Raw genomic sequence first — 15,452 nt, 5'->3', positions numbered from 1 at the left:
GACAGTTAACTATATTATTTCAGCAAAAAATTATTAAGCACTTATAATATTCAATATTTAATACATATTTCAGGCTAGCAACAAATATAAAAATTCTCTAGTTTGTTATATATTTTGATAGTCTACTTTAGCATATGTCTCATGATCATGGAATACATATGCATTTTTTCATTTTAAATAATAAAATGTAATATTACTATTTGAGTTTGTCTAATTATGATTACCTACCCTCCTGTTATACAGTGTAATTTATACTTAATGGACATTAACATTCACCTTTTATCCCTTCCTTTCCATTCTCATCAAGTGCAACATAATCAATTCTTTCAATCATAGAGAGAAATATTGTATAGATACCTAGCCATTTCCCCAGATTTATAAATTGATTGCCAAGTTTACAATAACATTAGGTATCTGCATCCCTAATTCAGTGTTCTTAAGGATAGCCCTTCCTGACAACTGACAAGAGCATCCTTCTCTGATAGTCTAACCCTTACACTCCAATTAAATATAAATACAGATCTGAATCTTTTTCACCCAGTTGTACTGTCAAGAATACCATAACTTGACTGTCACATAGAGCTCTTTAAATCAGCCTGCCAAGAAAATATGACTGTAGTACAGATTTTAGCATTCAGAAATATTCACTCCTCTTTCACTTACATAGATTTTGAGGGTCAAAGCTATGCATTTTTATCAGATATTTTATTATCTCTCAACCTTTGTGAAGATCAATGCATTAGAATAGAAGAACTTTTTCTCCTTTATGCTGAAGTGATTTGGCACAAGGGAAATACTAATGAAGGTATTTTATTACTTATTGAAAGTCTCCATTAGACAAAATGAGAAAATAGATTATTAAAAAGATGGATGCAATGTTTAAATTCAATAATATTTCTGGAAACTAAGCATCTGATCAAAATAGATGAGCATGTAGAAAGGAGATTTAAAAAGTGTGGAGTTTTTAGTTTTTTTAGAAACATGATGTTTCCAAAAGTTGCAGCATGTTTCAGCAAAAATTTAAACCATAAGAACCCTGACTTGTAAATTTAAGCAGAGAGAAACTTTAGAAGTAGGTTTTTCCATTCATTTTCAATGTAAGATAGTCTTATAATGCCTAATAATGATGAATTTTTAGCATTTTTCTGCCATATATTTGATACAACAAGTTAATCACTCTTTCCTTATCATTGTCATCCTAATAGTTATACTTTTAAGAGGTGGCATCCTAGTCATTCTGCGTTCAGGTCCCATGGGTTGATTGAATCACTTTTTTTTATAGGTTAGATTGTGAACTCCATCATTTAAATGAGTCAGCTATTAAAATGTCTAGTACTTTCTTTACAAATGAAAGAGAAATCCTAAATAAAGAAATCCAAGTTTAATTCAGCTAGGCTACCGTCCCTGATTTCTCATCATCAACAACATGAGCACTCATTGTACTTAATGTAAGATGTCACTTTTTCCTTAAATTATAAAAGTTAACCTTTCTTTTTTAAGAGATACTTGGGAGAGGGAGGGTGGGATCATTTTAAGGCTCATGAAAGTGAGATTGACAGCCTTGGATGAAGTCAGGCAGAAAGCTGTTAGCCCTAGGAAAGCATTGCTGACAGCCACGCTAATGCACTATAACACTGACGTGAAGCTTCCTCTAGATTCTAGAAAGAAACCATTTGGGAAGAGACTGTCAGTAATGTAAAACTGGACCAAATGTTTCTGGTTGTGGACTGCTGGCAAATGTCCACCTAAGACTAATTGGAGATGAGCACGCTCCTATTTTGGATGAAATATATGAGTATACCCATCCTCAAATGAAAGGAACTTTTCTGCAAATTAGGATATTATTTTTTAAATACCATGCTGAGTTTAACATCTCAGGGATTTTTCTACAAAGTAAATACTTTTTTCTTCCTGAATCCTCAGGGCTCTACTTTAAGTTCAGTTTTGTTTACCAGAAAGATGTGAGAACAAGTTTAATGCTGTGAAAGATGTTTTACTTAAGCAATAATATGATAAGCAGAACAGAATACACAGGAACTTGAATATCACATAAAACTTTCCAGCCAACACTGGCTTTAAAATCATCAGTGAACTAAAAAACAAAACAAAATACAAAAATTAGACTGAAGGTATAGATTAAAACCACCATGTCAAAAACATAATTAAATAAATCATATTCTTTTGTGTTTAAATAATGGGTGAAGCTTATAGTAACCATAGCTGCAGTTTTTGATGCCTTGAACTGCTTCAGCAACTTAACTTTGGGTTTATTTTTCTGGAGCACAAGATTGAGTCCATGTGAAGTCCTTTCCCCTGGGCAAATCTGTTGTCAGAGGGGAGAAAACAACTAAAAATTGATCCTATAGAATTTCATAAGTGACAACAATCAAAAACGTTACTGGGGAAATTTTCTTTCTTCTACCCAGGACTCACTGTATGCGAGAAAGCAACATGAAACAAAATGTAACAGAGAGTTGGACACTTGTTCTTCTCCCCTTCAGACAAACTTCCTGAACAACAAACTTAATACCAAATAAATCACACAAAAATCATTATGGTTTAAGTGGGAGAAAATAAAAGGTAGATTGTTTTTTAAACATGGCATTATTAATTTTAAATATTATAAGAAATTTTGCCAGGCTAATTAACAGATTCCTAGAGGCTTTGCTTTAATACATAAATTTAAAGTGTATATAAACATGCTTCTATAGTGTATGATGGTCCTTGAGAAGAGAATTTTCCAAAATTGGTTTTCAAATATTCCTCCCTCAATGTTTACATGATTTATTTGGACTCTCCATTTAGATCTGTTAAGCAAAATAAATGTCATCCCATTCTTCTCTGGAATATGGCAAATATGAAATCAAAGGAATGAAATAGATGTCTTTAGTGTATAAAAAATTGGTGTCATGTCTCATGACTATAGAATTATTAAATAATGCTGCTAACTTCCTACACATGGCAAGGTTTTCGGCTCCTGCTTCCCTCTGCTCATTCCCTTCCCCCATCAGCAATACCAATGTAGCCAAAATAATCTAAAAATATCAAAACCCCTGCTGTTACCACCCTATTGCTGGAAGCCTTCAGTGGTTTCCTTTACCATAAGAAAAGGTTCAAATTCTTTAAATGGAAGAAGCCCTTCATAATCTGTACCCTACTTACTCTGGCCTCTGTCTCTCCCTGCCCCTCCCCACCTCACACTCTACTCTCCAACTGCACTCAACTTCTCCCAGTACCTCTACATCTGCCATGTCCTCTCTTTTGTACCTGCTCTTCTCTTGATGTAGACCAGTCTTCCCTCCCCGATCCTTGATCTTTTCCTTTCTCCTACCCCTTTTATTCATCTAACTCCAATCTTCCATAACGTCCAAGCATGGACATCATTTTTCTCTTGGAGGCCTTCTCTTTCTCTCCCCTTCATAGCATCGTTTATTATGTGTCATAATCACCCAGTAAATGAGAAGCCCCGTCATGATCTTATGCTACATCTCCAACATTTCTTTAACTAATAATAATTGGGTATCTATTAGACTCAGACTCATTTCTAAGCTTTGAGAAAACAGCAGAGAACTGGGCAAAGTCTTTGCCTCAGGGAACTTGTATTTTGTACATACAATGGATATTTGTTGGCAAGAAAGAGCTGAGTGAAAGAAAAATGGGACAGTAGAGAACAAGAGAAAAGAAACAGAAATAGAAATGTGCACAGAGTGAAATAAGAAAGAACCAGGGGACATTTGAGGTAAAAATGGACAGGGTTCATAGAAATCCATTTGATCTCTTTAAAGACCCCACCCTGTTTACTAGATAGACTTCTTTTTTAAAAAACTTTTCCATTGGCTTGTGATATCATTTGAAGATGAGAGAGATCAGTCCTTGCTTCATTCTACCCTCAGACAAGAACATCCAGGTTCTGTCATGTTGTTCCAGCGATGTCCACCAGAGCCATCTGCTGTCCACAATGACCAAGGCTTCAGAACTCAGATGATACACTTAAGCCTGAGCAAAACAAGCTGGTAGCCTATTTTAAAAGCATTGCTTTTCCAAAATTTATTCACTGGGAAACTCTGCTATAAAACAATGAATAAGTTATGCAAGTAAAATTAGACCTTACAACCTGCTTGGTATGATGCATGATTGTACACACTTATTGCAGATAATTCTGCCAGAATTAAAAGTAATTTCATTTTTGTATCAGACATTTAGTGCAAAAGGTCAAAAGAGAGGTTTCGGATCCCTGTCATCCTCTTATACTCAAAAAGAACTTACTTATATTACTTTTACCATGTGATGAAGATATTTAAGCCACAAAAAAATAGGGTGAAAACAAATAAACAACAATAAGAAATCAAACCAAACTATGTATAATGTTGTGTACAGAAATAGTGACAGACACATCCCAAGTTGTAAAATGCTGTGCTTTTGAACTCACCGTTCTCTCCACCCTGGCCTCTTTGTCTTACTAGCCAAGCTCCTGCTTTTCTTTTAAACTCTACCTAAAATGTTACTTCCATTGTGACATCTTTCTGCTTCTTCTCATAACTACCCAAACAGCCAATCCTCCTTTTTTGCCACCAAAAGGGTCTTGTACAGACTTCAATTAGAACCTTTACCCTCTGTGCTGCCTTTATTTGTTTACATCAGTGTTTCTCCTAGGGCAACATAATCTCCCTGAGGACAAGGCGGATGTCTTTGTGACTCAAGCACCTGGCATGTGAGATGTGTCCTCAGAAAAAGAATAAGAAAGGTGGAAGGAAGGAAGGAAGGAAGGAAGGAAGGAAGGAAGGAAGGAAGGAAGGAAGGAAGGAAGGAAGGAAGGAAGGAAGGAAGGAAGGAAGGAAGGAAGGAAGGAAGGAAGGAAGGAAGGAAGGGAGGGAGGGAGGGAGGGAGGGAGGGAGGGAGGGAGGGAGGGAGGAAGGGAGGGAGGGAGGTGGGGAGGGAAAGAGGGAAAGAGGGAAAGAGGAAAAGAGGGAGGTAAAGAGGTAAAGAAGGAGGTCACTAGTGACCTACAGTGCCTGTCTGGGTAATGCCCTTTATAAACTGAAAATTCAGATCAGGAAATTTCTTTATTCTTTTCCTTATCATTAACTAAGTTCATAATGATGACTAAGAAGGAACTGAAAAGCAAAATTTGAATTCCACTTACATAATATGGTCCTGAGATTGTGCTTTTCATTTTATATTATTTGCCTAATTCATTCCATTCTGTCATCCCCTCAGCAAATAATCATTAAATTCCTATTATAATCACAGCACCATGCTAAGTACGGTAGATTACAAAGAAGAATAAAATACCCTCCAAGATTTTTATAGCCTTTCTGGGAAGACAGTGCATCTACCTTTTAAAAAGACCGGTGGTAGTCCATAGAAGGTTCGTGAAGCTAAGTGCCAAATGAGTAAGGCAGGTGGTGGGTGTTACAGGCAAGCAAGAACAAGATGAGCATTCACTTTAGTCATGGACAGACTAGGATCTGAAGGAAAAGTTTGTTAAGAGCCTTCTGGGTTGGAGAAATGGAATAAACAAAGGTTTGACTGTGTGACTTTTCTCAGCTGAGACCCTGAGGATATAAGAAAAATGCTTCTGTATAACAATTTACTTCAACTTCAAAACTTACACTAGCATTTTAGTAATTCTCTCACCCAAAGTCTGCTGTTAAAATAGATTTATTTCTATTAAACATTGTTTTGGTAATTCCAGCTGCATGTACTTCCAGACGTTTCTCAAGTTCCCATCCACCATTCAGTGTTTGCCCCCCAGTCCTGCCCTTCCCATAGAGTAATGCTTCCCTGGTCTTTCAGAAAACCATGCTTTCTTCTGAGGACTGTTACCAAACAGACTGGCTGTGAAGATATCATTATGTCACCTAGTTTCTCCTCCTCAGGTTACACTCAGAATTAGCCTTTCTGACAGTGGATAATTTGAGGTCACACTTCCACTCCAAACCAATGTATCACAACACTTTTTGCAACAGCTGAAAGGGAAGACCTGGTTCTCAAATACCTGTGTTCAGTCACAGCACTGTGGGTCTATCAGAAAGAGTCTGACTTATTGTATAAAGTGCCTACAGGCATAACAATGATGCAGAAAGCATTTGAGCTCAGCACTAACCCTTTCTGTCTACACTCCTTAGAAGTGAAGGTTGTTCCTTCTTGCTTAATTCACTGGGCTATTAGGCATATTAACAAATAACAGAATATTAAACCATCATGTGAACTGCATGGTTACACAATCCAACCCCCTCAATTCACAGAGAATCTATAACTTAAACAAGATCACACAACAGATTAGTGAAAAAGAATTAGAAGCCAGGCACTTGGCTCCACAGTCACTTTCTCTGTCCACATTGCACACTCTCCCTAAAGTAAGCACCCCTGGGTTTAGCAGAATCATCACTGTGTATGCCCTGGAGTTCTATACACTTCCCCATCCATTTGGAATATTTGTTTTCAAACAGGATTGCAAATAATATTAGTATAAATACAGACATACCTCATTTTATGGAGTCTCTTTTCCTAAGGAAAGGATCTGAATTTTTCCCCAAAATTATAGCATCCAACTGTGGATGGAGATAGATGGAGTGAGTATTAAACACTGCTTTTTATTAGTATTATTCTCATGGGGCAACCTATAAGAAAACCGAAGGACTCACTCATTAGTGGTTTGCAGCAATTTGAGGCCATTCGGGTAAAAAAACATTGTAAACACTCGAGTGCTGTATAAAGAAAGAATTATATTGTTGTATATATTAAATTAGCATTTAATGTATTAAATGTCTCAATATTACTGGCCCCAAATGATTAATCCTTCACTTCCCTTTATGATTTATGTGGTACATTTTTTAAATGATTACTTCTCTGCTAATTTCCACATGCCTTTTCCACAAAAATTATAGATGAGAAGCTTAAGAAACCTTTATTGAAATACACTGGGAGGGAAAAGAGGGGTAGATAGTCTTCTGCAGAACCAGATTAAAAAGGAAAAAATGGAAACTGGACAGAGATGACAGAAGCAGAGTGCTACTATCCAGAGAAGAGTGGAATAGTGTTTTTAACTCTATCAGTATCAGCTATCCCCTTGGGACCTTATAATACAGCATATTTGTAAAACCATAATGAATGATAGGTTTTGAAAAAACTGACTATACTGTCAGTGGTGTTGTTGCCTACACTTAGATGCACTGGTAATGCTCATAATAATGTATATGTTTAATTCTTGCACATTACAGTAACATTGTGTCTTTATCTACCTTAAGGATGGAATAGAAAATATAATTAAACAGATGTCCCCCAGAATAGTGGTATTCACAAAATGATGCAGCACCTATGTTCTCATTCAAAGAGAGTACTGAGAAATAGATGGCAATTAATTATTTTCAGGAGCAATTTAGAAGGATGCAGGTGAAAAGGATTCTAATTCTTGAGGCTTTGAATAGCACACTAAGCACTGTTTTATTACCGAAACAAAAAAAAATTAGTATTCACTGAGCTGTTTATACATTTAGACAATGAATAATAATGAAGTGTGGTTCCAGGTAGATAGTGTGAGGACAGCAGAATGAGAAAGTCTTTCCCTGGTAAATATGTTTTTTTAGAGAGAGGAAAACAAAACTGGTAAATTAGCTATTCATGTTTATTTGATATCATTTCTCATCTGTCCCTATTCTTTATGAAAAATATGGTCTAAATAAATTTCAAAAGTAGATAATTGTCTGTTTCATAATCAGAACAGGGAGGGTAGGTTAAAGTTAGAGTGGCAGTGTGGGGACAGCAATGCCTACAGGAGCCAGGAGGATAATGAAAGTAGGTCAAGTGGATCTGATGAAAGACTCGGTGAAATAGAGTGGAGTGGTGGTGCTCCGAGAGGCACATGTCCTGTCTGAAGGCATTTAGATTCACTTAAAAAAAAAAAGACCTAACCGCAGCCTGAAGCCAAACAGTTGATGAGCTCTGGCTTCATTAAAACCCAGGACCCTGGGACCTCACAAAGGTCCTTGGCACAGGGAATGAAAGCCTAGGATAAGAAACAACTGTCAGGAAGTCTTTGCCTCATATAAAAGTATAATACCAGCTTGTTTCATGTTTGTGGCCTAAAAAAAAGCTGTTTACCATCGATTTCTATTGAGCTTATCATCCTATAAAAATTGGTTCTTATGAAAGGCTCCCTTGCTTATAGCAAGACCGCCTAAATCTGGCATCTGTGAATCCCACGATACTGATGCAAAACCATGTGGTATGTGTGTGTATATGAGAGAGTCCATACATGTATTTTTGAGGTGAGAAGGTCTGTAACTTATCTAGTGTTTCACAGCCTCACAAAGTGAAGAGAAATACTCAGGAAAAGGCAAGAATCATTATCAGGCAGGTCCAATTGTAGGCAGACATCTAGCTGCAAATATTCAACCATAGATATTGTCCTTCGATGACAGAATTCTCCCTATGAAAGAATATGGTGAATTAGGTATGTCTTCAGTCCTGGAAGGGCACTGGTGGGACAGTGGCAGGAGTGCAGGTCTGGGACCAAACTCACTGGACCAAGATACCCAGACTTTCTCAAACTGGACAAGGCCACTGAGTCAGAGCTTATCCGTCAGCAGAACTGATTTGGTACCTCTGGCTCCTCACACCCCTTGTTTGAGAAAATCACCCTAAAGCCCAGGCAACTTAGTGGGTGGCTCTGTGACTCCAGGTGAAGGGGCTGCGATGCTGGTCTGGGCTGGAAGCCAAGAAGGTCCAAAAATAAAGAAGACAGATTTTAAATAGATACATTAAGGAAACAAATAACATTTCCTGAGCATCTGCTGTGTGTGTGTGTGTGTGTGTGTGTGTGTGTGTGTGTGTGTGTGTGTGTGTGTTGGCAGCTAAGAGTGCTTCATGTGTACTCTCTCATGTAATCCATGTGGTAAATGTGACCTAGAAGCTAAAATATGATAAGCTATCTCTTTTGTGACTGCAAAAGAATTGATTTCATCATAGTCCTCAGTTTTTCTTCAAGGAAGGACAGATATTATCCCCATATTTCATAAAAGGATAAAAGTCCACGCAGCATTGAAGTTGCCTAGGTGAAGTTGCCTCAGTGAAGGAGGGAAGCACATGTCTCTGAGAGTCTTAAAAGGCTTACATGCTGTAACATAGCTGAGAACTGTAATAATGTAATTGTTGGTCTGGGAATCAAACTAGAAAGAGATGCTCATATATGTACTTACTTCTTAAGATCAGTATTCCCAGGAGAAAGAAGAATTATCCCCCTAGTGAGGGACGTCTGTATAACCCTTGTGTGGGAGATCTTTCTGTGCTTTGCTGCGACCTCTCAGGACACCATAGTGATTAAGGCGGAAGCTCCAGAATGCTGCTTCCTCCTCCACCAGTGCTTCCAAAACCAAACCACCTCTGCCACAGATAATCCCACTGACAAGAAATTCTAATGTACTCTTTCAGGACATACACTAATCACTCTTCAATCTGATATCAGTAAGTCTCCATATAATGAGTTTTCTAAATACCCAGTGGTTACCCATTGAGAGTATTTTAAATCATCAAAGTCAAAAATCAGAAGAGGAGTAAAAGTCAATGTCCTGATTCCATACTTTTCTAAGATGTATTATTCATGCCATTACTTCCTTAGGCAAAAAATGATTAAGTTATTTAACTCTTCCTTACCCACACAGGATGATCACTATGACCATTAGTTATTGTCATGGACGTAAAACACGAGTGTGCTTATCTCCTTTACCATCTGTCCTCAGACTGTCTGTTCACCTGATCTTGCAACCAACTCACATGGCCCCTCTCCTGACAATTTAATGGGAGATGAAAAACTATAAGCAAATATTAAAACCCATTATAGTTTATCATTTTGTGGTCATTAATTTAAATCCCCTCATTGTACAGATCTGAAATTTAAGACTCAGAATTAGGACTTGCCCAAGGTCACACAATGGATTAGAGTAGAGTTGCATCTCTCTAGAGTTTGAATCTGCAGCTTATAAAGAAAAATAATTGAGTCAAAATTGCCTTTAGGAATTCCTTAATCTTTAATCATAGTATATATGTTTTCTGCATGGTAACTCTCATACTCATTGAAATTTGGATACTACAGAGATGCATTGAGGAAATAAGTCTGCAAACAGATTGTTGTCTTATTCAAACCGTTTGCCTTTAAGAAAACCATCAAATCCAGTGAATGAGAAATGGAGAGAGAAGTGTTCTTGTTTCTCAACGGTAGTTTTCTATTTGGTTTCAGTATTAAGCTTCTATAACCTTACTATGCTCAATTGATTGTACCCTCTGCTGAAGATTAGAGGATTCGGTTCTAAAACTCAGATGTTAGTTAAATACAACTATACTAAAACTCCACTCAGGGGCCATAGGGTTTATGGTGTACAGGGCTTCTGGTTGCCTCTTCAGCACTTTTTCTGCTACAAACCCACTACCCATTTATTAGACAACAAGCTCTGACTCTATGACTTGAAAAACAGAAAAAAGGTTTTGCTAACAACCTTCTCAGTAGCAATGTGGTTTGCTTGCTCCTGGTTCTCCTTTATTCCCTAAGTGATTGAGCTTGCTGCATAAAGGAGGTACTAGTAAATGAGGGGTCTCAGTTATACTCAGTCATTTAATTAGCATCTTTGGTAACTTTTTTTCTCATAAACATATGGTAAAGCAACAACATGTAATGTTCCAATGATTGTTATTTCAAATCTAAAGTACTATTTATTCATTCCTGAAACCTGAAACAAGCATCTGATGGTTAATGCTTTGAGAAAAAATACCTTAGTGCATTACCTCATCTATGATGCAAGATCATGGGCAAAAATGAGTAGATGAAATTAAGCCACAAAATTCTGTTGGTGCATTCAATTTTAAAAAAAAAGGAAAAAAAGAATGAGATTTCTGTGTATCCTCTAAAGTAGGGTAGAAACCATATGGTAATCTTCAGGGACCTCCCCTTTCTGTCTCTTCTTGCACTTAGAATAAAACTATATCTAGTATGTATCCTCCCAGTAGAAAAAATAATTTGAATGCTTCCTTATCTCCATCCCATTTATACTCAGAATTATTCCACCTTTTGTACTCTGTCAGGCTCATGTTACCATGCATTTAGTTAATTAGAATTATCTTCTACATTAAAACTACTGTCCCAGTTTTTCATACTTGAAGATTTATTCTAGCTCACACTTCTCATTTCAAGACGACACTTGGAATAAAATTTGAAATAAAGATGTACTGTCCATTTTGCAATGGTGCTCATCTTAGGAAAAAATATTTTTGTTATAGGGGCAGTTTATTAGTCTGCTAAGGCTGTCATAACAAAATACTGCAGACTGGGTGGCTCAAATAATAAAAATCTATGTTTTGCAGTCCTGGACCCTGGACCTCAAAAATCCAGTCTGCATGTTTGGCTTTGGCTTCTCCTGAGTCCTCTCCCTCAGCCTGCGGACGACCATCCTGTTGCTACATCCTCACGGGGCCTTTTCCTATGCTTGCACCCCTGTGGCATCTGTCTGCCTTCTTATAAGGACACTGCTCATACTGGACAGGGTCCACCCTTATGACCTCATTTAACATCAATTACCTCATTAAAGCCCTGACTTCAAATATGGTCACATTGGGGATTAGGCCTTTAACATGTAACTTTTGAGGGAATGCAATTCATACCATAACAGGTAGTGATACTATTAATCAAACATTCTGAAATATCTTACGGAAGAAAATAAAATCTTAGGAAGGAAAGTGATGAAGTTATCATTTATATGCAATATCAAGTTATCTGAAATATAAAGTTATGTGTGAATCATTTATATGAGATGTCATTTATAAGCAAATGTACATAAAATAACACTTAACTCCGTTTTTTAGCCTGTCTTAATGAAACTCAAAGATTTAGCAAAGGAACAGCCCAGCAGACTAGAAATGCACACTTCCACAAATTGTTTACCAGAGGAGACCAAGATCCAGAATCTGAAATGCCAGATGTGACTGCTGCTCTTGCATCTGTTCTGAGGTCAGATCTACAGAGTGACCTTTATTCTCTGGAACTGTGGCTTTCGCAGTTGAAACAAGCTTGAGCTTGAGTCATGTGACTTCAAAATGCAGAGCCACAAGGCTGAAGCACTTAAGTCACAAACATGCCGTAAAGCAAAGGCTGCTGTCGGACTGGTGCACAGACACAAGGTGGAGCCTCCTGTGCCCCCATGAAGTAAGAGACCACACTGGAATGAATCCCCCTCTTTCCACTCCTTTCTCTGGCTCAACTCTTAAACTGCTATTGCCAACTTTGTGAATTTAATTTCCTGCTCTTATTTTGGTGCTGCTACAAAGCATGAAAAACCCAGGTTTCAGGCTCCCTTCATACTATGATATATGATCATAGATATTTAATGTTAAGACATTAAAGTTAGTTTGGCCCAACTTTTCCCCATGCTGAAGTATTTATATCTTTTTATCAGGGACCCATAACATAATTATGATAACATTAGTAGACATTATGTACTTAATAATGTGGGAAGGAACATCGAAATCTCTAAACCCTGGGCTCAATCAGCTCACCTGTAAAAACTGAGGGTTGAATTCAAGGTACTTTTCCCAAGGTTCCTTCTAACCATTCCTTGCTACAAGACTTTACAGTGAGGGTTCTGTTAATAATCTCATTTGCGTTCAGAAAGCTAATGATGCCTATTTCGAATGAATCTTTTTTCAAGTAAATAGTGTTTAGATTACTAAATAACTAGTGTTTGGATTACTCAATTAATGGATTCACCTTTAAAGATGTTAAACCTAAATTTCAAGGGACAAAGAATGAACCTTTTATTTCCTTCCACTCCCACTCACCCTAACGCCAGACTTTGAACGCAGTGGGTGATCAGATGTTGTGATCATGAAAGTGCTGATCGTGATGAAACAATTCCACTGCAGTGGGTTCTGACTGTGGAACAGAGCATCATTTGCTGCGATCAGAAGCCATCTCCGCGGTGCCTGAGACCTGACTGGGAGCGGCTCATTGTTCTCTCCCGCCATCTAGCGGCAGCAGGGTGGCTCTCAATTCTCTGTTCAGAGCTGCAACGGTTTCAGGTTGAATTGTTTTAAGTCTTGTCATTACAGTAAAAATGGAATTTACAGAGTATTTCAATAGATAAAATGTAATAATGTTGATAAAAAGGAAATATAACACAATATCCGACTTTAATACCTGAACAGTACAGATTAAATTTCTGCAATTTAATCTCTTCAATATGTTCAAATGTTTAACTTGAAAGCTGAAGAACAAAAATATAAACCAGCCTAAAGTACTCTAAAGAAAGATTATCCTTCGTATAATCTTGTATAATGTTCAAGGGTTTGTTTTTTAAGTAAATGTAATATAGATGAAAAGGCAAAAAGGGAAAGGAAATGAAGTTCTGACAAGCATTGAGTTGGTAGAGATGTTTCAGTTCTGTATTTAACCATTTGTCTCCACTTAAGTTAGAATTTATTATCATTATTAGTTATACATGCAAAACGATGGTTAATGAATGTTGGATGATTTTTAGTTTTAATGTCCTATAATCTGGAATTTTCTTCATATGGTGAGTTTAATTGTGTTAATCTAAAGTGAAAATAAATTTCTCTAATGAATGAAATAAAATATTTCTGAAGTGGGATTTATTTCCCATTAAAGTGGTTTTCACTGAATAGCTACTGTAGGAAAAATATTTGACATCTTAACTCTCTGGTTTTCCTTTTGTTCATATGTGAAATGCCAACACTATCAAGACATATTTAGATCTTTCCAACAAAAACAGTTTAATTGGAATGCCACTTCAGATTTTAGTACACTGTGAGCCAGCTGAGAAATCTCCAATTTGTTTTGCAGGGTGGGAAAATCCCCATAAGATGGACAGCCCCAGAAGCTATTGCCTACAGGAAATTCTCTCCGGCAAGTGATGCATGGAGCTATGGCATTGTCATGTGGGAGGTCATGTCCTATGGAGAGAGACCTTATTGGGAAATGTCTAACCAAGATGTAAGTGCCACCAATATTGAAACTGCTATTTTGTGAGTATAAACATGTTAGCACTGAGGGGGAAATACACCTTTAGCCCGTGCTCAGATTAGCATTATCTACCTAAGAGTTGTTCAGGGTCTTTGGCTAAGTTTGAGATGCTAAGTAACCTTTCACTCTGAGCTATGTTTGGTGTCACAGAGGTGGAAGGGCTTTGCTACAAGAGTATACCGGTTGCACATCTTACATGTGAGACTTCCACACACATTGTGCTTATGCAGGAGTCTGGACTTTCAAGTAACAAAAAAACCAAAGAGTAATGTTTACCTTTTAGGGCAGTTTAATGTATCACTGTAAAGAACAAATTAATTCAGACTAGATATCACTTAGTAGAAAAAGATTGAATGCTTTCAGGCAATGTATTATCAATACATGTCATCTAGCATGGTTCTTTTGAGATGGATGACCCTTTATGTAATCTGTTTTGGTTCTGTTTTATCTATAAAAAGTACATTGGTGGTTAGTTATATTAGAGAACAGGATAGTTAACAAATCTGACCCCGAAGTCCTGTCCAAAGCAACAGAGATGGTAGTCAGAAAATGCAAGCACCCTAGCAAGGCAAATAAGTGTGCTGTCAGAGCGGGAAATGCATTTTACTGTCCCACTTCCTCAGTGCAGGACTCAGACTTTGTCCACTCACTTGCCTTCCCCGAAGTATCTAATGGCTTCTGAGACACTGACAATGGGAAATCACCTCTAATGTGATTCTGAATTTCATAGGTGAAAACAAAGGCTATGTAACTATAGAAAATCCCTAAAAACACTCAGAGTGCAGCTATTGTCAAGTCTTTCCTTTTTTCCAGTCAACTGCTTGAGTAGTCCCTCCACACCTCACACCGCATTCCTCCATCCAACCTCAAGTTGTCTAAGTATCTTAGGACTTACCATGACAGAGAATGTGTGTCCTTTCCTACTGCCAGGCACAGAAAGACTGGGTTTGGGTGAGCTCACCGTGGCTGTTGTCTCTCCCTGCCGTACGGCGTTGCTTTCTAAGTGGAGTCTTGCTCAGTCCTGTGGGTGCCTCCTGGCTGTGGAGAATGTCGGGTCCAGAAACCTACCTGGCACAGGTTTGAGGTCATACATGCTGCTCAGCCATAGCTCTCCAAAGTGCAGCATCACAACACAAAGCCAGTGTGGCAAGGTCCTGCACAGCAGCTGCCCTGAAGTACATACAAAGCGTGGTGTAACTAGCAACCTCTGCCCTGCTCCCCACAGACTTCTGGATCCAGAAAGTTGCAGAGAGTCTGCTATTCTTCAGGGACTTTCATTTGAAAGATGTCATTGCTCTTTCCTGACACTAGGCTTTTTGGGGGGTAATTTGTGACTGTCTCGCCATCTCTTCTTAAAATCGAATCTCAGAGGCAGAAATGCATCTCTTCTGTCCCCAATGGAATTCATCTTTTTTTTTTTAGAGCC

The 15,452-nt window shown here is 37.8% G+C and overlaps 1 protein-coding gene across 8 annotated transcripts in view; it reads left to right on the top strand.

The window, feature by feature from the left end:
* EPHA6 (EPH receptor A6) overlaps window positions 1-15,452 on the top strand; it is a 953,598-nt gene that overhangs the window by 904,907 nt on the left and 33,239 nt on the right. For all 8 annotated transcript variants that reach the window (XM_073231794.1, XM_037001712.2, XM_073231795.1 and 5 more), the window contains one exon: window positions 13,847-13,996. In XM_073231794.1, coding sequence (XP_073087895.1) covers window positions 13,847-13,996 — 150 coding nt within the window. The remainder of the gene's footprint in view (window positions 1-13,846; window positions 13,997-15,452) is intronic.

This window comes from Manis javanica, chromosome 3, assembly GCF_040802235.1.
Source record: "Manis javanica isolate MJ-LG chromosome 3, MJ_LKY, whole genome shotgun sequence".
Classification (NCBI taxonomy): Eukaryota; Metazoa; Chordata; class Mammalia; order Pholidota; family Manidae; genus Manis; species Manis javanica.
This window is presented reverse-complemented; position numbering and strand designations above follow the sequence as displayed.